The sequence below is a fragment of the Plecotus auritus genome (assembly GCF_963455305.1).
Source record: "Plecotus auritus genome assembly, chromosome: 5".
In the NCBI taxonomy this organism is placed as follows: Eukaryota; Metazoa; Chordata; class Mammalia; order Chiroptera; family Vespertilionidae; genus Plecotus; species Plecotus auritus.
Genome location: NC_137776.1, coordinates 170,709,586 through 170,735,871, shown reverse-complemented (window position 1 = coordinate 170,735,871; position 26,286 = coordinate 170,709,586). Strand labels below are relative to the sequence as shown.

At 36.1% G+C, this 26,286-nt stretch overlaps 1 protein-coding gene across 5 annotated transcripts in view; it reads left to right on the top strand.

The window, feature by feature from the left end:
- The window catches only part of CNTRL (centriolin), an 86,721-nt gene that overhangs the window by 14,341 nt on the left and 46,094 nt on the right, over positions 1 to 26,286 (top strand). For 2 of the 5 annotated variants that reach the window (XM_080667192.1, XM_080667195.1), the window contains exons 6-14: positions 1,798 to 1,984; positions 7,756 to 7,949; positions 11,624 to 11,680; positions 13,637 to 13,756; positions 15,085 to 15,313; positions 16,686 to 16,795; positions 19,395 to 19,589; positions 23,661 to 23,814; positions 25,062 to 25,282. In XM_080667192.1, the coding sequence (XP_080523318.1) occupies positions 1,798 to 1,984; positions 7,756 to 7,949; positions 11,624 to 11,680; positions 13,637 to 13,756; positions 15,085 to 15,313; positions 16,686 to 16,795; positions 19,395 to 19,589; positions 23,661 to 23,814; positions 25,062 to 25,282 (1,467 nt within the window). Of the gene's footprint in view, positions 1 to 1,797; positions 1,985 to 7,755; positions 7,950 to 11,623; positions 11,681 to 13,636; positions 13,757 to 15,084; positions 15,314 to 16,685; positions 16,796 to 19,394; positions 19,590 to 21,982; positions 22,121 to 23,660; positions 23,815 to 25,061; positions 25,283 to 26,286 lie in introns of those variants that run through there. The other 3 variants (XM_080667193.1, XM_080667194.1, XM_080667196.1) reach the window with 3 other exon arrangements.

The window sequence follows — 26,286 nt, the reverse complement described above, 5'->3', positions numbered from 1 at the left end:
GCTGGCAGGGGAGGGCAGTTGGGGGTGACCAGGCTGGCAGGGGAGCAGTTAGGTGTTAATCAGGCTGGCAGGGGAGCAGTTAGGGGGTGATCAGGCTGGCAGGCAGAAGCAGTTAAGGGCAATCAGGCAGGCAGGCAGGCGAGTGGTTAGGAGCCAGCAGTCCTGGATTGTGAGAGGGATATCCGACTGCTGGTTATCCCAGCAGTCAGACATCCCCCGAAGGGTCCCAGATTGGAGAGGGACAGGCTGGGCTGAGGGCCAAACCCCCCCCTCCCAGTGCACGAATTTCGTGCACCGGGCCTCTAGTTAAATATAAGCAGTTCTGGTTTTACATGGTTCATGGTAACTGAGAGTTGACCTCTTAACATTTTCACATCCTTCATTTTATGTGAGAGTGAGAACACTGTTGTTAAGGAGAGAGTGCAGGGATTATTTTTATAAAATGTTCTGAGTTAGGTACTATAGTTTTATTCCCATTTTTAAGTAAAGTCTCAGAGAGGTTAAGTCTCTTACTTAAAGTCACACACCTTGTACCAGAATTCAGGCTACTGAATGCCTGGAACAGATTTCTTTTTTTCAAATGTATGAATTAATCTCAATAATAGTTTTAGGAGGTTAATTACTAGCTTTTTATAGTAGAGTGACTTTATTATGTTTCACATAATCTGATAATGATGTATATTTTTCTGTTGAGTGTATTTATGATTTTATTTGATATACAGTTAGATGGTCAATAAACATTACTAAGTAAAAACATTAATATATTTAAGTCTGTATTAAAATTGGAACAATCTGTTGTAATTTAAAGAACATCAGTCTTAAAATAGAAAATAAAAGATGTGCCTTCTAATATGTATCTAGACTTGCCTTCTGTGACCTTGGAGAATTCCTTCATCTCTCTAAAACTCACTGTTTACTTGGAGAAAACAATTTCTACCCTGCCTCCTTTACAGGAGTGTTTATAAGCTCAGATGAAATGATAGATGTGAAAATACTTTAAAACAGTAACTCCAAGGTTGTATTCCTTAAACCTTTGTTAGTGGAAGCCAGTAATAATAAACAATACTCGTGTAATGCTGTGCAGTTAACACTGTCTATGCTTTTTTATTTCATCTTTATAAAAATCTGATAAGGTGACAGCCTAAGAGCCTCAGAGCCTAAGTCCCATGCCATGTTGCACAGCATAACCTTGGAACTCTTAGGGCTTATGGGCTGATAAGAAGAGAGAGTCACGAATCCAAAGTTTGCCACAAATATTTCTCAAATAGTTGATTCTTAGATAGTACTAAACATTAGCTGATATCAACAGGAAAACTATTCAATAAATACTTACGATTATTGCTAATTTTGTATCACTTTCTTATCCTACTTCATATTTGACACTAGAGGCCCGGTGCATGAAAGTCATGCACTTGGGGGGGTCCCTCAGCCCAGCCTGCGCCCTCTCACAGTCTGGGAGCCCTCGGGGGGATGTCCGACTCACAGCTTAGGGCCATCAGTCGGATATCCTTAGTGCTGCCACTGAGGCGGGAGAGGCTCCCGCCACTGCTGCTGCACTCACCAGCTGTGAGCCTGGCTTCTGGCTGAGCGGCGCTCCCCCTATGGAAGTGCACTGACCACCAGGGGGCAGCTCCGGCATTGAGCGTCTGTCTCCTTGTGGTCAGTGCGCATCATAGCTACTGGTCATTCCGCCGTTTGGTCGATTTGCATATTAGACTTTTATTGTATAAGATTACTTCTGTTAGGTATGTTTATGATTTTTAAATTATACCAATAATTTTATATATGTCATTTCAGCTTCAAGATGTGAGCAGGTTGAAACCACTTCAAGATTTAACTTCTCTGATCCTAGTTGAAAATCCAGTTGTGACCCTTCCTCATTATCTCCAGTTTACCATTTTTCACCTCCGTTCACTAGAAAGTTTGGAAGGTCAGCCAGTAACCACTCAGGACAGACAGGAAGCTTTTGAGAGATTCAGTTTAGGTAAAGTAAAAAAAATTTTAAAATTTTTTTGGGGGTGGGAGAGGAATAATTTAGAAGTTATCCAGAAAAATACATAATGAACTTTATAATGCTGTTAAAATTTGCACCATAAATGAAAATGGCACCATAAATTAATTAATTTAATAAATAGTCATTGAGCCAGGAACTGAATCTGGTACTCAGGACACAATGGTGAGCAAGGCATATAGTACTGGTTTTTGTGCAGCTTGCGTTTTAGTGGAGAAGATGGAGAAAAGTTAAGTAAACCCTGATAAAGTAGTAGAGGAGAACCCGCTTTTGGGGAAAGTGGTGTAAAATGGCTCTCTGAAGAAGTAACATTTAAGCTGATGGCAAAGGCAACAATGGAACGGGAAAAGGAACAGCTTATGCTTTGAGGTTGGATAGACCTTGTTGAGTTAGGGAACGGAAAGAAGATCAGTATGACTGGAGGGATAGCTCATGAAAAAGTTTGGAGAGATGGGGAGGGGTGAGATAGCGCAGGTCCTTAGGGTTTGATTTGACTTCAAGTGCAGAAGAAAGCCATTGATAGTTTTTAACTGCCATGAGCAAGTTTATTATATATGAAGATTATTTTTATACAGTATGGAGAATGATTTGGAGCAGAGCAAAATGGAGCTATAGGGACATATGAGGAGGCTATTGCAGAAATCTAGGCTAGAAATGTTGGTGGCTTGTATTTAGGTGGTGGGTATGGTATCGATGGATCAGTTTTGGAAGTTCAGCAGCACTTTCTAATGGATCAGAAATTCCCAGACATTTGACTTGAGTAAGTGCTTGGATGGTGATGTTATATATAAAAGTGGGAGAACTTGGAATGCTGAATTTGAATGTGAGACAGACAAGAAGAATTAGAAATGTGAGTCTGGAGTTCAAAGAGATCAGTACTAGAGAGTTAAATTTAGGAGTCATCAGCATAAAAATAATTTAATTCCACCAAAATCAATGAACTCAGGCAGGGCTTAGGATGAGCAAGAAGGAGAGCCAGCTAAGGAAAATTAGAGAGGTCAGCAAGGTAGGAGAAAACCAAGAAATAGTGGGTTGCAAAAGCCCAGAGAGGAAGGTTTCAAGAGAGGAAGTGGCCAGCTATGTTGAATGTTGCTGATAAAGGAAGAAGTAAAATGAACACAGAGAAGTGCCTTAGATTGGCAACATAGGATAATCTTCACAAGAGAAGTTAAGGCGTGGTTAAGACAAATGCTAGATTATAGATGGAAGAGTGAATGGGAGAAGACATTTGGGTTAAGATTTGAAATTTTCTCTCCTAATGCCTAATAAATGAGTTAAAAAAAATTAAAAGTTTAAAAAGTTTCAACAATAGCTTCTAGACCAGGAAGTGGGCAGAAGCCAATACTGTAAACCTCAAAATTAGTAATTAAAGAAACAAAGAATATTCAAAAGCAAAGTTGGAGAGACAAATCATGGCTCAGTTCTTTTGATCCTTGAGAAGACATGGAGATGAGATCAGAGAAAAAAAAAAGGAAGTCTTTTAATAAAAGAGGAACGGACACTTTCTCCATCAGAAGGGAGAGAAGATGTGTGCAAATGTGGGTAGTTTTGTTGCTTTAATGGTGGGGAAAATGAGGAAGTTTCCACTGGTGGGGTCTGTTCTGTCATGAAATATGAGGTCATCAACTGAGAAAGAAAATAGAAGGAATATGGGGGGAGCGTTGTAGAGAAAGAGGAAGGTATGAAATATCCATTTTAGAATGTTAGGAAATGAGTTTGTATATTCAACCATTTGAAATTGATGTTAGTCTACTTTGACTTACAAAAATGAAGGTTTCACCCGCTGGTGTGGCTCAATGGTTGAGCATCAATCTATGAAGCAGGATTCCTGGTCAGGGCACATGCCTGGGTTGCAGGCTTGATCCCCAGTGGGGGGCATGCAGGAGGCAGCCAATTGATAATTCTCTCTCATCATTGGTATTTTTATATCTATCTCCCTCTCCCTTCCTCTCTGAAATCAATAAAAATATACTTAAAAAAAAAGTGAAGGTTTCATATGGTTTGAACCAAAACTTGAGAAATATAAATTTGTATTAGTTTGGAATTCCTCCTAACTCCACATTTATTACCCTGAAATTTATGTTTTAGAATCATTAAGAATATAAATAATGCAAAGAAAAGTCATCATATAAATATAGTCTTGGGGAGAATGTTTAAAGTACGATTAATTAATGACTTGGAATATTAATTAAGAGCCTTTAATGTGCTGAGCTCTTGGAATTCACTTGTGAGCTAGATAGGTGCAGTTTCTGGTTTCACAAAGCTTTAGTGGGAACGGCAGATAGCCAAACTATTTGATCACATTGTACAATTCCCTGTGTGATGAAGTGCATAACAGAGGTGCAGGGTGGTCTGAGAACATTCCTGAGAAGCATCTAACCTGGGGCAAAGGGAGAGTTAGAGCAGACTTTTCAAAAACATTTCTAAAAACAAGACCTGGAGGATGCAAAATACGCTAGTCGTAGATAGAAGACAGTTCCAAGTGGAAGGTATGAATAAAAGCCTGCAGGTGAGAAGAGGAATTACGAATTTGAAGAATTAAAATAATTTCAGAAAGGCTGCAGTGAGGTGTACTTGCAAGTGAGACTGGAGAGGGAGTTTGGGACCAAATCATGGAAGAGCCTTGTCATTCTTCATGTAGGCTTTTTGTTTCTTTTTTTTCTTTTTTAAAATAAATCTTCATTGTTCAGATTATTACAGTTGTTCCTCTTTTTTCCCCCCATAGATCCCCTCCACCTGGTTCCCACCCCACCCTCTGCCCTTACCACCCTCCACTGTCCTCATCCATAAGTGTACAATTTTTGTCCAGTCTCTTCCCACACTCCCCTAAACCCTTTCCCCCCGAGAATTGTCAGTCCACTCCCTGATTCCATTATATTCACCAGTTTATTCTATTCATCAGATTCTTTATTCACTTGATTTTTAGATTTACTTGTTGATAGATATGTATTTGTTGTTCATAATGTTTATCTTTACCTTTTTCTTCTTCCTCCTCTTCTTAAAGAATACCTTTCCGCATTTCATATAATCCTGGTTTGGCAGTGATGAACTCCTTTAGCTTTTTCTTATCTGTGAAGCTCTTTATCTGACCTTCAATTCTGAATGATAGCTTTGCTGGGTAGAGTAATCTTGGTTGTAGGTTCTTGCTCTTCATCACTTTGAATATTTCTTGCCACTCGCATCTGGCCTGCATAGTTTCTGTTGAGAAATCAGCTGACAATCGTATGGGTGCTCCCTTGTAGGTAACTAACTGTTTTTCTCTTGCTGCTTTTAATATTCTCTCTTTGTCTTTTGCTCTTGGCATTTTAATTATGATGTGTCTTGGTATGGTCCTCTTTGGATTCCTTTTGTTCGGGGTTCTCTGTGCTTCCTGGACTTGTAAGTCTATTTCTTTCACCAGGTGGGGAAATTTTTCTGTCATTATTTATTCAAATAGGTTTTCAGTATCTTGCTCTCTCTCTTCTTCTGGCACCCCCATAATTCTGATGTTGGTACGCTTGAAGTTGTCCCAGGGGCTCCTTACACTATCGTCATATTTTTGGATTCTTTTTTCTTTTTGCTTTTCCGGTTGGGTGTTTTTTGCTTCTTTGTTCTTCAAATCTTTGACTTGATTTTTGCAATCCTCTAGTCTGCTGTTGGATCTCTGTATATTATTTTTTATTTCAGTCAGGGTATGCTTAATTTCTAATTGGTCCTTTTTCATATCCTCGAGGGTCTCACTAAATTTATTGGCAGTTTCTAGAAGATTCTTGAAAAACCTTATAACCGTGGTTTTGAACTCTATATCCAGTCGTTTGTTTTCCTCCATTTCTGTCATTTGTGACCTGTTTCTTTTCTTCTCATTTTCACTGCTTCCCTGTATTGATAGAGTGGCTTTGTGTGCTAGGTGTCCTATAGGGCCCACTGGCTCAGCCTCCCCAATTACCTGAGGTGGACACTCTTGGTGCACCCCTTTGTGGGCTGTGTGCACAGTCTTGTTGTAGTTAAGCCTTGATTGTTGTTGGTATCACTGGGAGGAATTGACCTCCAGGCCATTTGGCTGTGAGGATCAGCTGTGTCTACAATGGGAGAACTTCTGTGCTGGAGACACCCTTATGGGGCAAGACTTTCTTCAGTGGGGCTTTAGTGCTCACTGAGTCTGCCCCGTGAGTGTGTCTCTTATGGATCTGAGGAGTTGTAATCTGGATGGTCCCACTCTGACCACTGGGTACACTGGCTCTTGGATCTCCAAGGAGGTGCTAATTTAGCCTCTGCCTGAGGCCACCCAGCAGGAACTAGGGAGAGATCTGCAGATTCCTCTTCTTTGTTTGGGGTTTGGAGGTGCCCAGATGAGGCCCAGCTGTGAAGCAATGCAAGCTGCTTCGGAGCCTTGGGCCTTCTTTTGGAAGTTCTGGGGCTCTCTGACCCAGTTGCAGTTTGTTAGGTAACTTTAGATTGCAAAGGGCCAGGCCATTCATATGCAAAAGCCTCTGTGCACAGCTTGGGTGGGGCGGGGTCTCAGGGAATCAACAGGGTGGAGCAAATAGCTATGGCTGATCCTCAGCCCTGTCCTAAGAGGCCCCTGGGTCTCAGTGTCCCTTGGTAATCGCTGCAAGCCCCTCTAAGAGAAAGCCGCCCTCAAGTTCTGCCCGAAGCCAGACAGTCCAGTTTCTCCCTGTATGAGTCTGGGTCCCCAAAGTCTCGCCTGAAACTGGAGTTCAGAGTAGTCAGGAGCTTGTGCCTTCCTCCCGATTGAAAAAGAAACTGTGTCCTCAGTTGCCAGCCCTTTCTGCATGCGCACGCGCCTCCGTACCTCCACACTTTACTTCCACACCTCCTCTGAGCCTCAGAGTGCTTTTCTCTTCCCTTCTAGTTGTAGAATTTCCACTCAGCAAGCCTTCCTGTGGTTCTGGGTGATGTCCATTATGTTTTTTAGTTGTAGTTTTGAAGTTGTTGAGCGAGGCAGCAATTTCAGGTGTTTACCTATGACGCCATCTTGGTTTCTCTAAGTTCATGTAGGCTTTTTGGATCCTATCCTGAGCATAATGGGGAGCAGCCTTTGAAGGATTTTAAGATAGCATAGTATTTTGTAAACATGCTTGCATCTTCCTTTAATGTGTAATTACTAATATAAAATTTAAAAATCGCATATTTTTTTATAAGAGAACGGAAAAAACCTCATTTATCAATACACTAATTGAATCAAATACTTGGAAGAAAAATGTTATCTTTAAAATTGTTATTTAAATGATGACTTCTTACCTCTTAATTAAATCACTCTAGTTCAAGATATTCTCCCCCCGCCAAAAAAAAACCCCACAAGTTATTCATAGTGAATAATGTTTTAAAATGGATTTTGAGAGAGAGAGAGAGATTGATCTGTTGCCTCCTGTATGCACCTGACTCCCATATGCGCCTGACCAAGGATCAAACCTGCAGCCCAGTTTGTGCCCTGACTGGGAATCAAACCTGCCACCACACCAGCCAGGGCTCATAGTGAATAATTTTATTTATTTATTCATTCATTCATTCATTTATTCATTTATTTTTAAGGATCGTGAGGCCCCGCTTTCACAGTCTGTATTCGTAACTGAAAATCAAGATCAAGCGAGCTTTTGCCCTTCTGCTCCATGAATAATTTTTAAAATAGAATTCTATTTACACTATTCTAAGTAATTTAGTTAAGTATTTAGTTAGGTAATATTCTTACCTTTCTTCGACTAGAAAGTATAATGTTCAATAAACTATTATATTTGTATTGGCAGAAGAAGTAGAAAGATTGGAAAAAGACCTGGAAAAGAAGATAATGGAAACTGAAGAGCTGAAGAGCAAACAAACAAAGTTCCTGGAGGAAATTAAAAATCAAGATAAATTGAACAAATCATTAAAAGAGGAGGCCATGTTACAAAAACAGAGCTGTGAGGAGCTAGAGAGTAACCTAAACACGAAAAATGAATTGGTAAGTTCATATTTTATATTGCTTTGACTATTTATGTTATCTTGAAATAGAGAATTTTTTGTTCTTGGCTTTAAAAACACAACTTTCTGACTACAAAATGGGGAAGATGTGGTTTAACAGAAATATGTGCAAAAGATTTTACAAGTTGTATTTGACTGGTACTGTATGATATGGCTGCCCAAAAGACTATGTGAAGTGCAGTACCTAGAACAAAGGATGGAAGTGAAGCCTTTCACTCTGAAGAGCTGGTCAGACTACCCATAGATGTGTATATTTTTTTAACAACAACATTGTTGGTAAGACTACACTGGCAAAAACTTTCAGAAGGCAATTTGGCAAAATTATCGAAATTTAAATGGACATACCTAAGTCCTATATATTGGAAATACGATATGTGTCTATATATTATAATATTTATTATATAATTGTTATAACATTATATAATCTATATTTCCAATAAGATGTTCTGTAGAAATGGTAGCAAGAATATGTTGTAAAGATACTGTATATTTGCATACATACATATTTAAATATGCATATATATTGTATATACATATATATATGGACACTCCCTGGAATATTGTTTATATTAGCAAAATATGGAGAATAACTAAATTGTCTCTCTGGATATCTATGTGGTAGAATAATCTTGTTAAATATTAAAATGAGGTAGAGCTCTATGTCCTGATATGGAAGGATGTCTAACACATATTGCTATTGAAAAAAAGCATGCTATAAAATAGTATATCAAGGATGATCCTATATATAAAGATAGTATATAATAGTATCACTATGTGTAGGAAAAAATGGTAGAATTTTTAACAGTATTTATTTCTGAGGAATGGAATTACCGACTTTCTAATTGCCATTTATGCATATCTGTAATGTTTAAGTTTTATAAAATTTGGCTTTATGATTGAAATAGAAAGAAAATATATTTTAGAAGAGATTTAAACAGAATAGATAGTATATGATCAGAAGGTACCTGACCTAGATAGAGGCTTTAAAGGTCGTGAGACCACGTCCTATGAGGAATGGCCAAAGTAACCAGAAGTGTCCCTGTTGAAGAGGCGACCCAGCGAGCTATGAAGATTGCCTTCAGATATAGTTAAAGGACCGTTTCAAGGAAGAGGGACTTAGACTTGTTGACTAAAGTAAAATTAAGAAGTAGCAAATAGAAAATACATGAAAACAATTTTTTAATTTAGTAATAAAGAAGAAATTGCTAATAGCTGTCCTGAGATAAATGTGATAACTCTGGAATGTATTTGCTACTTGTCCTTGAAGGAAAAAATAGCTATTGGTACTTTCTTTTATTTTTTCTTTTGACTGTTCTTTTTCTGATCTATGCATAGATCTAAGTTTTCTGAACTTAGAGAATTATACTTCTCATATAACTATGAAATCTTAGATACAGATATCTTTTTTTTTACATTTCCCTTTTAAAATTGGCATTCTGACTTAATTGTAGACAAAAATTCTGCTTAAGCACTTAAATTTTTAATAAGAAAAATAGTGTTCCTTCCTCTCTGTAGCAAGGAAAATAGTTATATGAAATCCAAATACTTAACTGCCTCCTTGAGCTCTTCTTTGCCTGAAAAAAAAGGTAACTTATACCAGGGGACATGATGCAAGGGCAGCTTCCCCAGCTCTATTAGTCAAATATTTAGAGCATATGTGGGTTCCTTCATATGCCTCTTACTGGAAAGTAAGTTTTCAAATATGTCAGCTGTATTCTGAAGGCATACTATATATGATGATAACAATTTGGTGATTATCAATGGTTTTATACATACATCTGTTGCTCTCCATTCCATAATAAAGTAGATTCTGTTGATGAATATTTTAATCATTGGAAACTTATGTGACAATCATTTTTATTTTAGTAGTGAACTCTTTATGCCATCACTTAACATTTCTATTTAAAATACAAAAAGAAAACCACACAAAAACCCCAACACTTGCTGTGGTATCACTTGACATTTGTGAGCATTTAAACATTTTTCCAGAGTTATCAATCTTTTTTGTAATATAGGATATTAATCTTTTATTAAGATAAAAAAATCTTATAATTTCTATATGCTGACTCCCTGGTGCATATTAGTCGGCCCATTGAAAACCTTGGCAAAATGTTGTATTTTATGACTTGGAGCTACCTCCAAATTATGGATTATTATAGTTGTCTAGTTTTCTCTTATATTTGTTTATATGTTGTTGATATGTTTGTGCTATGAATAAATGTTTTGTAAATTTTCAATGGTTTCTGCTGTTTTGTTTTTTCTGTAACTATTTTAGAAGATAGACTGTGCTCTTCTTCATGTCATTTTTTTTGTTATTAACAATTTAAAAACACATTTGTATACAAAGTTAATATGTCTGTTCTAACAAATTCTGACAACATAAATGTATACAGTAGAAAGTGAAGGTCTCATTCTTCTTCTACCCCATTGCCTGGATGTTAATGTATATCTTTTTTGTTTTCTATGCTTGTACAATATACATGTAATTACATAATATGTATGTAATTAAATATATATACCTTTGATTATTTTTGTGAGTTAAAAAATCTTACTATATGTTAATTCTGCACCTTATTTTTTACAAAACAGTATTTTATGGACACCTCTCCAAGTTTAAAAATAATACACACATACCTGCGCACATACACATAACATACAATACCCATAAATCTTTCTTAATTCTTTTCAAAGTCTGTATTGTGTTCCATTATATGTATCCTCCATAATTTATGTATCTTACTATTATTGATGAATATTTAGTTTGTTTTCATTTTATTATTAGAAAAAACACTACATAGAAAACTTTACATATATGTGTTAATATTTATATATCTTATGCATTTATACTGGCAATTCCTTAGTCTAAATCACTACATTATTTTGAACTTGAAAATAGGGAAAAATGAAATCTTCTTGCTTTAATTTCACATTTCTTTAGTTGTTGGAAAATTCAGTATTAAATATGTATTTATTAGCTATTTTGTATTCTTTAAGTTTTTTTCTTCACTTTTATATTGGTTTGCTTGTTCTTTTGTTATTCCAAAGGATGGTTCTATTTTATTTTTTAATTCCGAGTTTTATTTGAGCCTCATTTGAACAACATTTTCCATTCTCTTATGTAGAATATCTGGTGCTAATACCATCTACAGTTTTATAATGTTTTCTAGTTTCATAAAGTAATTCTTCATGTAATAGGTCAACCTATAAAAGAAATGTAGTAACATTGAAGTAAAACTTCTGGTGGCCATTAGACTATAGTAGTCCCCCTCTCCTGCCACCAACAAATATTAATTTTGATTATCTTTAACATTAATATTGCTCTTTGTCTTTTCAAAAGTTACTTAAGTCCTGTTCTTTAATTTCCTCATTTTTAAATGAGGGTGACTTACGTGTCCTGCCAGTCTCTCAGAATTGTGAGGACTTAATGAGGTAATGAATATGAAAATAATTTGAAATGAATCCAGCTAAGTAATAGAAGGTGGTAAATCTGTAACTTGTAGAATAATAATAAAATATGTCCATATAAGAACAATGCAAGTACTAGTAACTATCTTTTTTAGGTAAGTTGTCAGTAAAGAGCAACTTACATTATTACAGCCTCACTCCCTAGATTTCTCCAGGTGATGGTTTCTGTTTGCTTCTTTCTCCTTTTAGCCTTTGTCTTGGTTTTTTGCAGACACTTTTCTGCTGATTCTTTATTCTTCCTTAAAGGTAGCTCCTTCAGGACTGAATTGTACACTATGTTTTTCATGATTTGCATGATAATTTGTATTAATATGCTTGTGTACATTTTAAGTTTTGAAACTGGCTTGCCTGTCCAAGAAATGTGCTTGTGTATGTGGTGTGTGTGTTTTTTTTTAATGGATGTATGTATAGGAGAGTGACTCTGAATGTTGGGGGAAAGAATTTGTATTGTTTTTCCTATTGGTAAAAATGTTAGCTTCAGTCAGCTCTTGATTATCCACAGCTAATGCTATAACTAGCCTACTTCCCAGGTCCTTTGACTCCTAATTCGCTCTCATTTATGCATGTCCTCAGTGGGCATTTATTGAATGTTTACTGTATGCTAAACCTAATGCTTTAAAAGACACAAAGGTGCTTTAAGATGCATAGAGTATTTATTATTATTTGCCTGCAGAGACCAGTCCATGCATTCTCCATGGTTCCAGTCATATTTGCTTTCGTTTGGCCCTATTGCCAGTGATCTTTAGGAGAGAAGCCCAAGATTAGTTGAAACTGTTGGTTGTGAGTTGCTTTCTTGAAACTTGAGGACTTATGAGCATTCACTGAAAGAGCATCAATGTGGGTAATGTGCTAGAAACCCTGCAGCAGGACATCGGAGGCAGTATAGTAAATAGACAGTGTTAGGTTTGAAACCAGGAGACTTGGAATTGAACTCTGCATCCTCCACAACACGCTATGCAACTGGGCAAGATATTTAACCTCTCTGTGCAGCTTTTATCATCACATAAGGTACTTGTGAAGATTCAGTGAGAAAGCACAGCTAATATGCTTAGCACAGTGTCTGGCACACAGAGACACTCGATCAAGATACCTTTTATCCAGCTTAGCGTTACTTTCCTTTGATGGATAATCAGGAGGTGACTGTAAGCTAAATCATGCACGACTTTGATTCCCTGGGCCTTGTAAAATGTTTATGTTTGTTTATTTTTCATTCTCTTGAGCTTGCAGTTTTATATTAATAGAGTTTTTATGCATGTTTTTTGGTCTGGTATCTACTATCAAACCCTGGCCAAAAAAAAAAAAAAAAAAAAAAAAAAAGGTGAAAATCACTTAGTGGACCTTTGAAATGAACTCAAAGGATTGGCGTAACAGAAAGGAGACTGGTACTGATAGTTTAAATAAACTATTTAGCTTCTGCCACTAATCTAATATGTGACTTTGACAAGCCAGTTCACCAATCTGGGACTCAATTTTTTAATTTACAAATTAAGAGAATTAGGTTGGATCATTTTTTAAATTCTAGCTCCAAAAATTTCTAAGAATAACTAAAAAGTTGTATTTATAGTAGAATTACTTTATTAAAAATTTAATGTTACATATTTGGATCTGATTGATCTTAATTCACATTCCTTACCCTCTATTACAAAGAACAATATTCTGAACACTTAAAACTGAAATGCCATTAGCAAAAATACTACAGCCATAACAATACAGCAGTTAAAACCAAACTCTTATTTTCATCCTTCTTATTCCTCCTCCTGATTCCTTTATAATTGATGTTAAGTAACATTTCCTTGCATGATTTGAAGCTATCATTAAAATCATAGAGTGAGTTAAATTAGTGCTAATTATTGGGAAATCAAGAAGCAAGTACTTAGCAGACTAGTTACTTAAAAAATTGATACAGAGGTATTTTGGATAAAGCAAATTTAAATGATTTTTAAAGTCTTCATTCATTGTATCCTGTAATAGCATATAAACTTCAAAGGTCTTTTATGTGATCTCTTACTAAGTGATACTTTTGTATTTCATTATTTATAATACTTTAGAATTATGATAAGAGGCTCTAAATGTTGTGCTATTTGCTGTGGGGTTTAAAACAATCTACTAATTATGATTAGAACCATTGTACCATTGTACCCTTGTACCTTTATACTAACTTACTGACACTATATGTTGTCTCATATCAAATTGGGCCAATAGCTAAAACAGAAGACCATGGAACTAACGCGAGCATGTCAGAAACAGTATGAGCTGGAACAGGAATTGGCCTTTTATAAAATTGATGCCAAATTTGAGCCACTAAATTATTATCCATCAGAGGTGAGTTGTTTTAACCTTTTAGTAATCCAAAGTTAAAGCCAGCATATAGTGGGGCAGAGGAGGGCAGGTGGTAGAGACTTTCAAGGAGTTTATCAATAATCACTCTATTTTCTTGTTATGAGGGCATCAGCAGAGTAAATATATTTTGGTTGAATCTGAGGATTATTCGGCTCAGTAAGTAGAGCAGTATCAAAAAGAGGTAAAAAGCCCAGAAGGATCTTTACCTATAGCTGTATTCATAGCCCAAAGCAGCTTTCCAACCCTCAATTACCTCATTTAAGAGTATGGCTGATCATCTCCCTTAAACCTAAACTTCCAGAAAAAGTGCACTGCCTGCTGGACAATCATGGAATAGTCATCACTATACATTGTTCAGTAATCACTGGTCCAGTATTAGTCAACCATTATTTATACAAATGCCATAAATTTTATTGCAAAAGAAAAAAGCAGCTTAACTTCTAAGACCCAGTGATTCCAACCAACATCATATTCTTTAGTTAAAAATGCAATTATTAAATTTTATTAAACTGAAATTTTACTTATATATCAGCCAAGAAACCAAGATAAAGAACCTAGATTTTTGATTTGAAAGAGCACTGCTAAAAATCACATAACTGAAGGTAGTTCTTTTATCAATCCAAGCTCACCTTTCAGAAATGGGAGGAGATATCCTTGGAGACCAGTTTTTGCTCTAGTTTTTTTTTTTTTTTTGGTTTATTAAGAATAAAAGAATAGCCCTAACCGGTTTGGCTCAGTGGATAGAGCGTTAGCCTGTGGACTGAAAGATCCCAGGTTCAATTCTGGTCAAGGGCATGTACCTTGGTTGCAGGCACATCCCCAGTAGGGGAGTGTTGCAGGAGGCAGCTGATCAATGTTTCCCTCTCATTGATATTTCCACTCTTTGTCCCTCTGCCTTCCTCTCTTTAAAAAATCAATAAAATATATATTTTTTAAAAAGAATAAAAAAATAGCCTGGCTGGACTGGCTCAGTGGTTGAGTGTCAACCTATGAACCAGGAGGTCAAGGTTCGATTCCCCGTCAGGGCACAGGCCTGGGTTTCAGGCTCTATCCCCAATAGGGGGCAGCCAATCAATGATCTCTCATCAGTGATGTTTCTATATCTGTCTCCCTCTCCCTTCCTCTCTGAAATCAATAAAAATATATTTTTTAAAAAAGAGTAGAATAATTATATATATTTTTTAACTTCTAGGCATGTAGGATTATAATTTAGGCAGTTCTATGATATGTTACACTAATAAAATAATGTCACTTGACTGCTTATAAGTTACTTTTTAAACCATTTATCTGTTCATTTATTTTGCTTTTAGTATGTTGAAATTGATAAAGCCCCAGAGGAAAGCCCTTATATTGGCAAATCCAGATACAAGAGAAATATGTTTACCAGAGAAAGTTACATTATTGATAAAGCCCAGCCAATAAAGATCAAGAAGATGGAGCCAGATGAAGGGGAACAACCTATAAATGAGCAGAAGAACTTGAGAGCCCATATGCCACTGGACGTACAGCTGGAAGACAAAGCAAGAAAAATAAGTGCAGGTTTTAAAAAGTTATTTTAAATTCTTTAAAAATATAAAAACGTTGAATGTGTAGGTAAATTGTGCTTTACTAGTATATTCTTTTACTTAACATGCTGAAGGCATTTATTAAATTGTTGTTTACATCAAAAGTTTAAAACAAAAGTAGTGATTTATTGAGCAGATTTTTTAAAAATTTCTATTATGAGAGTAATTTGATGGGAATATATCCAGGGGGTACATGAATGCTTAAATCTGCTCCTGCCAACAGATCCTTCTCACCACTGGAGCTATACATTCAAAAGCCTAATTAGTAATACTTGAAGCAAGTGAAGTACCACTTTATTACTATTCATGTAGCCAAAACCTAAAGCAGTGCTTTGGATAAGCTGGATCAGTGCAATCTCCTTAGGCTTGAGCTGAGGCTGGCCTTTGACTCTTCCCAACCTGTCCCACATTCCATCTCCTCAAACTTCTCTCCTACCTCCAAACCCCAAAACTTCTAATTCAAGGGATCTTACCACCTCCTGACAACTCACAAAGAAGTAGTCAATCCATCAGGGCACTTAGAGACTCTGACAATGACAAACTTTGAGTCCACTTACCCACTCAGCTGCATGGATATGAAAAGAAGGAGAAAACAGACCTGATTTCATGCATCCCACTAGTAACCATGGCCCATTATGGGGCTTTCACCAATCAGATCATCTTCTCTTGGTTGGTAGCTAAATGGAAAATATGGAAGGCCAGTAGAGGTTGACTTGGAGAGGGAAGAAAAAAGACTGAGTAGTCCATGTCTAGATATATACTATATGCCAGGCTCCAGAGGGCAAAGCAAAAGTAAGTCAAACATTTGTGCAGACTATCTTCAAGGGGCTCATCGTTTAATAGGAGTCAGGGAGAGAGGGAGGGAAAGAAGTTGGAAATGTGAGGTAGAAGGTAATTGATTTGAGATCGCTTTAGCTGAGAAAGACTCTTTAGTAGTGAACTTCTTGATATTGAGTCCCTCTAACACAGGTTTTTAAAAATAGCTTGAGCCTAATTATAACTTAGGATGTGTAAGTGCATATTTACCAATAAAATCATTATTCTCCCAAGAGTTCTTTAGTGTTTGAATTTTCCAATAAACCCCCTTTTATGTTAAGAATTTTACAAATTAAAGGATCAATTATAGTTATATAGCACATCATGAAACGATTCTAAAAATTAATGGAGAGGAAAACCATCATAGGAAATTTACTTTTTTTATTCCTGTGATATACTAGTATAATTTAATATAATCTATAATTTTAACTGGGGGAAGGAGATTATTGTGAATTTTAAAAATCTGGTAGAACTTTGAAAATTTAAGATTTTTCTTGTGTGTGTCTGTGTGCATGGTTTTAAATTTTCAGCACAAAATCGACTATTGGAACTGCATAATGAAATAGAAAAGGCAGAACAACAAATTTTAAGAGCTACTGAAGAATTTAAACAACTGGAAGAAGCTATACAGCTTAAAAAAGTATGTAAAAGCAAAGCAGCAATGCTAAGAGGAAATGTAAAAAATGAACTGTATATTATACCTTCATAACCCTGTAAAACAATTCTTAAATTAGTGCTGCTAATTAATTGTGGAATAACAGATTTCAGAGTCAGATACGGTATTAGCATTTCCAGTTACATTTTTCTTCCAATCATGATGACATCCTGTTAGCGTTTTATAATGTAGAAATAAATTACTTATGATTTATGTAAAAAGATGTATTTGGTCTACTTTTACTATAAGAGCACCTATATTACCCAGGGAAGTTGCTTCCTGATATATCTCCTAATTTAATTAAGAACTCCTTACCTTTAAGATCCTGGGATCTAGATTAAGAGCCAAAAGACATTTCTACTACACTATGACCATTATCAAGCAAGCAGCAGAAATGTAAATGATATGAAATACGGTGTACAAAAATATGGAAGTGATACATTCAGAAATTACAAAATGTATCATGAAGAAGTAAGCAGTTCAAACTCATGATGTAATTGCATAGGGAGAAAATTCAAAACAGGAAGTATTTGACATTTTAGGGTTTTTTTTTTTTTTGGTTTTTTTAAAAATATATTTTATTGATTTTTTACAGAGAGGAAAGGAGAGGCATAGAGAGTTAGAAACATCAATGAGAGAGAAACATCGATCAGCTGCCTCCTGCACACCTCCTACTGGGGTTGTGCCCGCAACCAAGGTACGTGCCCTTGACCGGAATCGAACCCGGGACCTTTCAGTCCGCAGGCTGACGCTCTATCCACTGAGCCAAACCGGTTTCGGCAACATTTTAGTTTTTAAGTGTGTAAAAGGTTTCAGTTATTTGCAACTTTTAAAAATCAATATTTCAAAATTTTGATGGTAATTGCATTCATTACTATAATAGGTAGGATGAGAATGTAAAGTCCAAATTGATTCAAGTTTATTGGAAACTTACTGTATAGCAGTTGCTGACTGGGCCCTGAGTAAATGAGCAAAACTGGTAGGTGTCCCTTCCTCATGGATAGGAAATAGGTGAAAAGCAAGTAAAAAAAGTAAAAAAGAAATGTATAGATAAACAATATAAGTGTTGTAGGAAAAAAATAGAAAATTAGAAGAGACAATAAAAAGGATATAATTTAAATTATGGGGCCCCACAAAGTCCCCTCTGAAGAGGTGATATTTAGGCTGAGACCCAAAGGATGAGAGAAAGCCAGCAAGGCAGAGTTAGGAGACAGGTATTTCAGGCAGAGATGACAGTGTGTGCAAAGATCTTCAAAATAAAAGATTCCTCTACAACAAGCATGTCAAACTGGTGGCTGGTGGGCTGCATACCTTGTAAACGAGTTTGACATGCTTGCTCTACAGCTTGAGGGAGTATAGTGGAAAATGAGGTTAAAGTCCATACCAGGCTTCATAGGCCATTTTAAGGGGTTTGAATTTTGTTCTGATTGTAATGGGAAACCTTTGAAGGACTTTAGATAGTAGAGTGGCTGATCCTATTTGTATTTTTATAAGAGCATTCTGGCTACTGCAAGAGTGAAGTGAGAGGTGGAAAGAATGGAGCTATGTGCAGCTGTTAGGAGGCTATTTATATAGGCAAGAGTTGATAATGGCTTGGACTAGGAAGGCGATGGTGAGCATGGAGAGAAAGCAGACTGATTCTAGGTAAAATTTGGCAGTAGAACTGATTGATAGGTCTTAAAGATGGATTGAAAGTGGGAGATGGCCCTGACCAGTGCAGCTCGGTGGTTGAAGCTTCCCTCCTCCCCACTCTACGCCGAATGGTCTCCAGTTCGATTCCTGGTCAAGAGCACATACCTGGGTTGCAGGTTAAATCCCTGGCCCCAGTGAGGGTATGTGTGGGAGGCAACCAATTGATGTCTCTCTCACATCGATGTTTCTCCCTTTCTCTCTCTCTCTCTCTCTCTCTCTCTCTCTCTCTCTCTCTCTCTCCCCCCCCCCCCCCCCTCTCTCCATCCCCTGCCCTCTTCTGCTTTTCTAAAAATCAATGGAAAAAATATCCTCCGATGAGGATTAAAAAGAAAAAAGAAAGTGGGAGATGAGGTGTAAGGAGCTAACAAGAATGATTTTAATAATTAAATAAGAATGTTTTATAATAGTACTGGCTAAAGTTTTATATAGCTAGATTGATAGATGTAAATAATGGACATAATTTTTAGACAAAATGTGCTTGGTAAAAGTAGTTATTTTAAATGAGTATAAATCTAAATTTTTCATGATACTATTAATTTGCTTCACATGCTAATAACAAGGGTAAGTACAATGTAAGTACTGTATAAAGTCAGCTACCATTAATATGGTTATTAATACTTTACAAATTGCTTGTACATAGAGTGACAACTTTATTTTTACCTACTTATTTTATAAAAGTTTATTAGTTTTCATAAACTTTTATAAAATAAGATTTTCTACATATATGGAGCATAAAAGTATAAGATATAAATGGCTATATAACTCCTACATTTTACTGTTATTTAAAGAACTGTTAGAGCATAGAATATCTTTAAATTGTAAAAGTTGTTTTCTTTAAATTTGTCAGTGTTGCTATCCTCTGTTAATTGTGTGTTGTGGTGTGGGGGATTAGGTTTCAGAAGCAGAGAAAGACCTTCTTTTCAAGCAGTTGAGTGGTAAGATACAACTTCTAAATAAATTACGCCAAGAAGCTCTGGATCTAGAAATGCAGTTGGAGAAGCAAAGGCAAGAAATGGCTAAAAAGCAGAAGGAGATCGAAGACCTTCATATAGCCACAGATAGCTTGGCTTTCGAAGACCCAAAACATGTAAGTAAATGAAGAGATTTTGGCTTATTCTATGGGGACTAGCATAAAATTTTATCTACATATTATGTCTCATAATTTTTAGGCACAGAATCCTTTCTGAAATTCTTTTTTTAGTTTGATGCACAAATTTGAGTAATATATATATTTTTATATGTGTATATATATGTGTTGTATATATACATATGTGTATATGTGTGTGTATATATACACATAATTATATATAAAAATATGTATGTGTGTTTAAAACACAACAACCTAGGGTTTGAAGAAGGTAGCTTTCAGTAGAATGAGGATTGCATGGTATACTTATCTTTTTTAAGTGGTTGAATTTCATTATATTTAAGTCAAGAGAAACCTGCTCCAAGGTGCTCTCTAAACTTATTCTTTCTCTCTCTTTGCCTTATTTTTTTCTTTCTTAAGAGCTAGGTGGTGAGATAGAAGAACAGAAATGGGTTTAGAATCCTTTTTCTACCTCTTCTTTTAAGTTTTTACGTAAATATTCCACTAAAGCTGTTTATTGTTTAATATTGTTTTGTTTTGTCCTTAAAAAGGAAACATTTCTCTAGAGTATGTATTCCTAAAATGTGGCCAGAGGTGATCAGGTGGCTGAATGATTGAGTTAGGTTCTTGTCTCTTTCTGTCTCTACCGTGAGAAGTCTTACTAATGGGTTATATTTTAGCCAGTATTTATACAATAGAAGTGAAAATATTTTCTGCATATTTTAACGATATACTTTGAATAAAGGGTGCTTTTAAAAAACGTTAAGATCTCTGGATCAAGAGAAATCATAGAATTTAACATGGTAAGGACAATGCACTATAATTGCTTTAAGTATTTACAAGTTTTTAATTATTACTTTAAATATTTTTTGTAAGATATCATAGATATTTTTTGCAGACCAGCTAATTTTGACAAAAGGTGACTTTATCACCGTAGACTTAAGGTCTTTTCTAACAAAAGCCTAAGACTTAGTATTAAAATTGAAACCAAAAGTCTTGATTATTTTAAATAATTTCGGTATATGAAATACTAGAGAATTCAAAATACATATTTTGAATAATATGTGTAATATGGTCAGTATTATATTACTTTATTACATTTATTTATTCAGAAGTCTTACCACCCCATGTGAGGCCCCTGAGGATTGGAACTGTATCCCCAGGGACCAGCCCTTTGTTGCCTCTTCAGTTCTGTGATTATGAATCTACTTAGAACCTAGATTGTATGTTCGCTTTCAGTAAATGACTATGATGTTCCTGGCAGACAGGGAGTCTAATGCTCACTGTATTTATGTAAAGAATTACATATTGGAAGGAGTTAAATTGGAAGTAGGAAAGGCATCCAAGTTTTGAAGGTAGCCAGAATCAATTTGTGTTAGTGGGGATGAAACATAGAAACCAGATTTAAGGTTCCTTTTTAATATTGTTAAAACTACTGTAGGTTAGTTCTTAAGGTTACAGCTTTAGTCTGAACACCAGAGGATGTGCCTTTTTAATTTGCTCACCAGAGGGAGCAACTTTTTCTAATTAGCACAAAGTCGCCTTATTGGCTAGTGTTAGGCACCCCATTTTAGGCTACAAATATGAGCATTTTAGCAAAAGGGATAGAATCCCTGCAAGAGTGGGATCCCTGCATATTTTTTACAGATGTAGATAGGCTTTTATTCAATTTTTATCTAATTAGATGAGGTATCTTTCTGAATAGCATATATAATTTAAAAGTAAAAGCTTGAGAGATTAGAAAACAGTATATGATTCTGAGATATGATGGAAAGCAAATATATTAAGTGCCAACAATGTCTTTCATAGTGCTGGTTTTTGCATATACCGGTGAGGAACTTTATCATAGCATTCCTATATCTGGTGACTTTTCTTTTTCCATTTGCAGAAGATGAGAATATGATTTAGAAAATTAAATGATTTCCCACACTCACCCTTTTAGGAAGAGGTAGAGCCCGTGCTTATTCTGATACAATGACCCTCTTCCCACAAAGGAATTAAAGGTCTAAAGAGACTAATTATTTTTAACTGAGCCTAAGTGAGGTTTTCAACAAACATAAACATTTAACTAGGTTTCAAAAGAAAAAGATATTAAAAATCAAATCCCCTTTTGGTTATAAAAAATGGTCATAGCTATTGCACATATATCACAAGAGCAAATAATAAAGGAGCATTTATATGGCTCTTCCCTATATGGCCATGCCCTGTGGAAGCAAACGGTAACTATTCTCTGTGGGGATTTAGCCTGTAGTAAGCTTTTGCAAAAACTGTGCGTGATTGGCCCTCGGGAGCTTCCTGTGTTGTGGGACCAGCGGAGGCTGCTCGTGATTGGACCAGGTGGGCTGCCACTCACTCTAGGCCCGGAATGTGGTTTGAAGAGCTGGGAAGTTACAGAGGCTTGGAGGCGTTTACAAAAATGTGGCTGTCAGAGAGGGAAGTGCACTTAAAATTTGAAGATATTAGAAAGCGTTCCGCCCACAATTTCCTTGTTCTCAACGGCTCAGTTTTAACAGGACAAATTCTAAGTTAAGGTAGGACCATTTTCTCTCTACAAAGAGCTTAAAAAGAGGTGGAGTCATATGTAAGTTCCTGTTTTTACAATAATTCTTTTGTGAGCTTTTGCTTCCATGTGTAATGCAAATCATGGGCATACTGAACCAACGTTTTGTCCTGAGTGTAAAAAGATTTCAGTTAACATTTTAATGGTGAATTTTAAAGATTTATTGATAGAGATATGAATGCAGGAGTTTTTTGTTTTTTATTCTGTTTTGAGCCATAAACATCCTAAATTTACTTAGAATTTAAGCTGTACCTGCAGTTACCTTTTCAGAAAGATTTTGGATGGGTATTTTGGGAATGTAGGGAAAAAGAAGAGTTTTGAAAAGCCCATCAAGTTTTACCAATAGTACATTTAAAACCTTCTGATCAAGCTGCCATTCATTTGTTCTTGTCTTTGGAGGCAACGGACTTGTAAACTTGAAAAATGTTCATTTATAATCAATTGAGTCTTGGAGTTTGTTGTTTAGACTGTAATGTAGTTCTTTTTCTTGATAACTTGATTTATTGTTCTTTTTCTCTGATGGGGGAAGGAGGTTAGAGCCTGTGAGGTGTTAGTGAGAGGGCAAAGATTCTCTGGGGAATTATTTTGTTTACATATGAAGAGTCTCCAAATAACCTGGGCAAGTCATTTGATGAATCTGAGACATAGTTTTCTCATGTGTAAAAGGAAGAGTTTGACTGCTCCCTAGTTGTCAGTTTTCCTCCTCCCTGTCCCCCAGCACACCTGAGAAATACAATCCAATCTTTTCAGTTACCAGTAGCTCCCTAAATTGATTCCTGTCAGAGTGTGAGATGGTGTATGGGTGTGAAAGCTCTGTTTTCCACCAGGTGGATATGTAGTTAGTAGAGGAGTTTACCTCCAGAGGGCCGGTCCTCCATCTTGAGAATCACTGGGTCTAAACAGCCTTTGAGGTCCCTCTGAGCTCCCAGTTTATGGAACCTAAAAACAAAATGTGTTGTTGTGTAAGGAATTGAAAATAAACTTGAATTTCAAGTAAGTTTTCATTTCATGTCCCTATTCTGTAAAAAATCTTTTTTAAAAGTACATGTTTTTTTTTTCCATTAAAAAGGTATCACTTGTTTATTATAAAAATTATTTTAAATATACAAAACTCATAAAAAAAGAAAAAAGCCTCTTGTAATCTTTCCACCCAGATATAATCCTTGTTAACATTTGGAATATATTCTTTTTCTAGATGTATATGTAATCAATTAACTTTTTGGAAACCTTTTTAAAGAGATGTATTTTAATGCAGTTCAATGAACTCTGAGCATTACCTACTAGCTGTGCCCTTATCCTCTTTTATACACAATTTGCTCATCTCTAAAATGGAGGTGGTTCCAATATCAAGTCATTATGAGGTTTAAATGAAAACTCATGTGAAAAAAACACAGGGCCTGACACACAACATATGCAAATTGTTACATTTTATTTTTCCAGTTTTTCTTTAGAAATGTTAAGGATTATTATTTTTAAAAGAGTTTCTTGTATTTGCTTGTTTTTCAATTCAGTGCCATATGAAGGCTCAGAAAAGGGGTAAAGAACAACAGCTTGACATTATGAACAAGCAGTACAAACAACTTGAAAGCCGTTTGGATGAGATACTTTCTAGAATTGCTAAAGAAACTGAAGAGATTAAGGACCTCGAACAACAGCTTACTGAAGGTGAGAATTTAAGTTGATTTAAAGGTAAATTAGTTTCAGTATTAAAAACAAATGGCACCCAGATAAGCATTAATCCAGATATTAGCTGAATATGCTTCAGCTCTTAGTGCTAGTATTTGATAGGGAAATATTGACACAGTACACAGTAAATAATAAAAATTTTAAAAATTAATTTAATTTTGTGTTGATGTCCTAGTGAGTCAGGTCATTGCAGTCAGTAGGCAAGAAGTTAGCTACATGATCATGATAAACTCTGGCATGTGATTGTCTTCCTCAAGGCATAAAATCCTTTCAGGAGCAAAGAGCCCATTGCCATCAGAGCATTCACTGTCTACAAGGAGAGTGTAGAAAGAATTTTAGGATCTACTTTTGCAATGCAGATTTAAATTGTGACATTGCCATTGTGGAAGGGGAGGATGAAAGGTTATAGTGGTGAGAGCTTTCGCTTGGCATTAGATCCCAGTCCCTGTTTTGCCATTATCAGCTCTGTGACCTGGGACATATTATTGTCTAGGTCAGTGGTCGGCAAACTGCGGCTCGTGAGCCACATGCGGCTCTTTGGCCCCTTGAATGTGGCTCTTCCACAAAACACCATGTGCGGGCGCGCACGTACAGTGCGATTGAAACTTTGTGGCCCATGCGCAGCGGTCGGTTTTCTGCTCTCAAAAGAAATTTCAATCGTTGTACTGTTGATATTTGGCTCTGTTGACTAATGAGTTTGCCGACCACTGGTCTAGGTCATTAGCTGTTGGGAAGATTAAGTGAGATAATGTTCATAAAGTGCCTGGCACATACTAGGTATCTAATGTATGGTTGGGGGTGTGTTTTTTTTTGTCTTCAGGATTCATGTTTATATTCCCAGTCTTGGATTAATCTTGTTTGTTGAGTGGCTTTTGTTTTGTGTATCTAGCAGCAATAACTAAGTTTTGTGTACATTTTTAATTTTATTTGGAAATTACTACTTTAAACTTTTTACAGCAAGAATTAAGCATTTTATAAGCAATGTTCACTGAATATGCTATTTTTATTATTTACCTGCTTAATAGTCCTGTACTAGGGATAATATGGGGAAAACTATTATTATATCTTGAAAAAAGAAAAATAAGGTAGTAGGAAATAATTGAAAGCTTAGACTGTCATTCTTAGCTGGTAACCAATAACTAAGGAGTCTAAATGCGGTATTATTTATATATCTTGAAAGCATTTTCTTATGTACACTATTACCTTCCCTTTTTTGTTTGTCTTAGGCCAGATAGCAGCAAATGAAGCCCTGAAGAAGGATTTAGAAGGTGTCATCAGTGGGTTGCAAGAATACCTGGAAACTGTCAAAGGCCAGGCAAGTCAGGCTCAGAATGAGTGCAGGAAGCTCCAGGATGAGAAAGAGACATTGCTGCGGAGACTGACCGAGGTTGAGCAGGAGAGGGACCAACTGGAAATAGTTGCCATAGATGCAGAAAATATGAGGAAGGTATGATTTGTTTTTTTCTTTCCTTTTTTCCCTTGCCTCAGAAATAGATGATGTCCAAATTAAGTAAGCTAAACAAGTTAGCAGCAGTGCAATTATAAGTGGCAAAAAGTATTGATGGCTATTTAGTCTTGTTTTTTCCCTTTAGTTGTGATACACTTGGAATTATTGTTTTTCCTTTACTAAGAATGGAAGCTTAATTTAGCTGAGTTTCTGTTCCTGAAAGACATTATCAAATAACTCTAACTAATATGAAGTTGTGGCTATTATAAATGTGGTATTAAATGTTCATATTTTATTATTTGAGTCCTAAAATTAAGTACAACAATTTTTCTTATTTTTTTTAACATTAATTTACAGATAAGACAGACACAGTATTATACCCTTTTTACCTTATTTGTTGCCATTTATTAGGAGATTTCACTCTCTTTTTTTAGTTGTTTGGCAAACTATCATGCATGAAAACCCAGGTTCCCAAATCTCATCCTCAGTAGGGCTGGCTCTGGAAATTTGAATATTTTAACATGAAAATTTTCAGGCCTATAAAAATACCAAATTTAATATTTAACACCATGTACTCACAATTTAGCTTAAGAAATAAAACATTGCAGATGTAGTTGAAACTCTGTGTACCCCATTCCATAGCTAACAAAATCCTGAATATAGTTATTTCCCTGCATCTCTCTTTCTTATTACATACTAGAGGCCCGGTGCACAAAATCTGTGCATGGGTAGGGTCCCTAGGCCTGGCCACTGATCAGGGCCGATTGGGGCCTTCTGGCTGCCAGCCAGGGCCTTCCTTCCCTGGCTGCCGGCTGGGTCCTTCTTTTGTTTTGTGCCGCCCCCTGGTGGTCAGGGCATGTCATAGCGAGTGATCAAACTCCTGGTCTCTGGGTTGAACTCCCAAGAGGACACTTTGCATATTAGCCTTTTACATATATAGATGTATGCATTTGAAGCAATATGTAGTATTGTTTGACATCATCCATCCCTTCAGTACACATCTC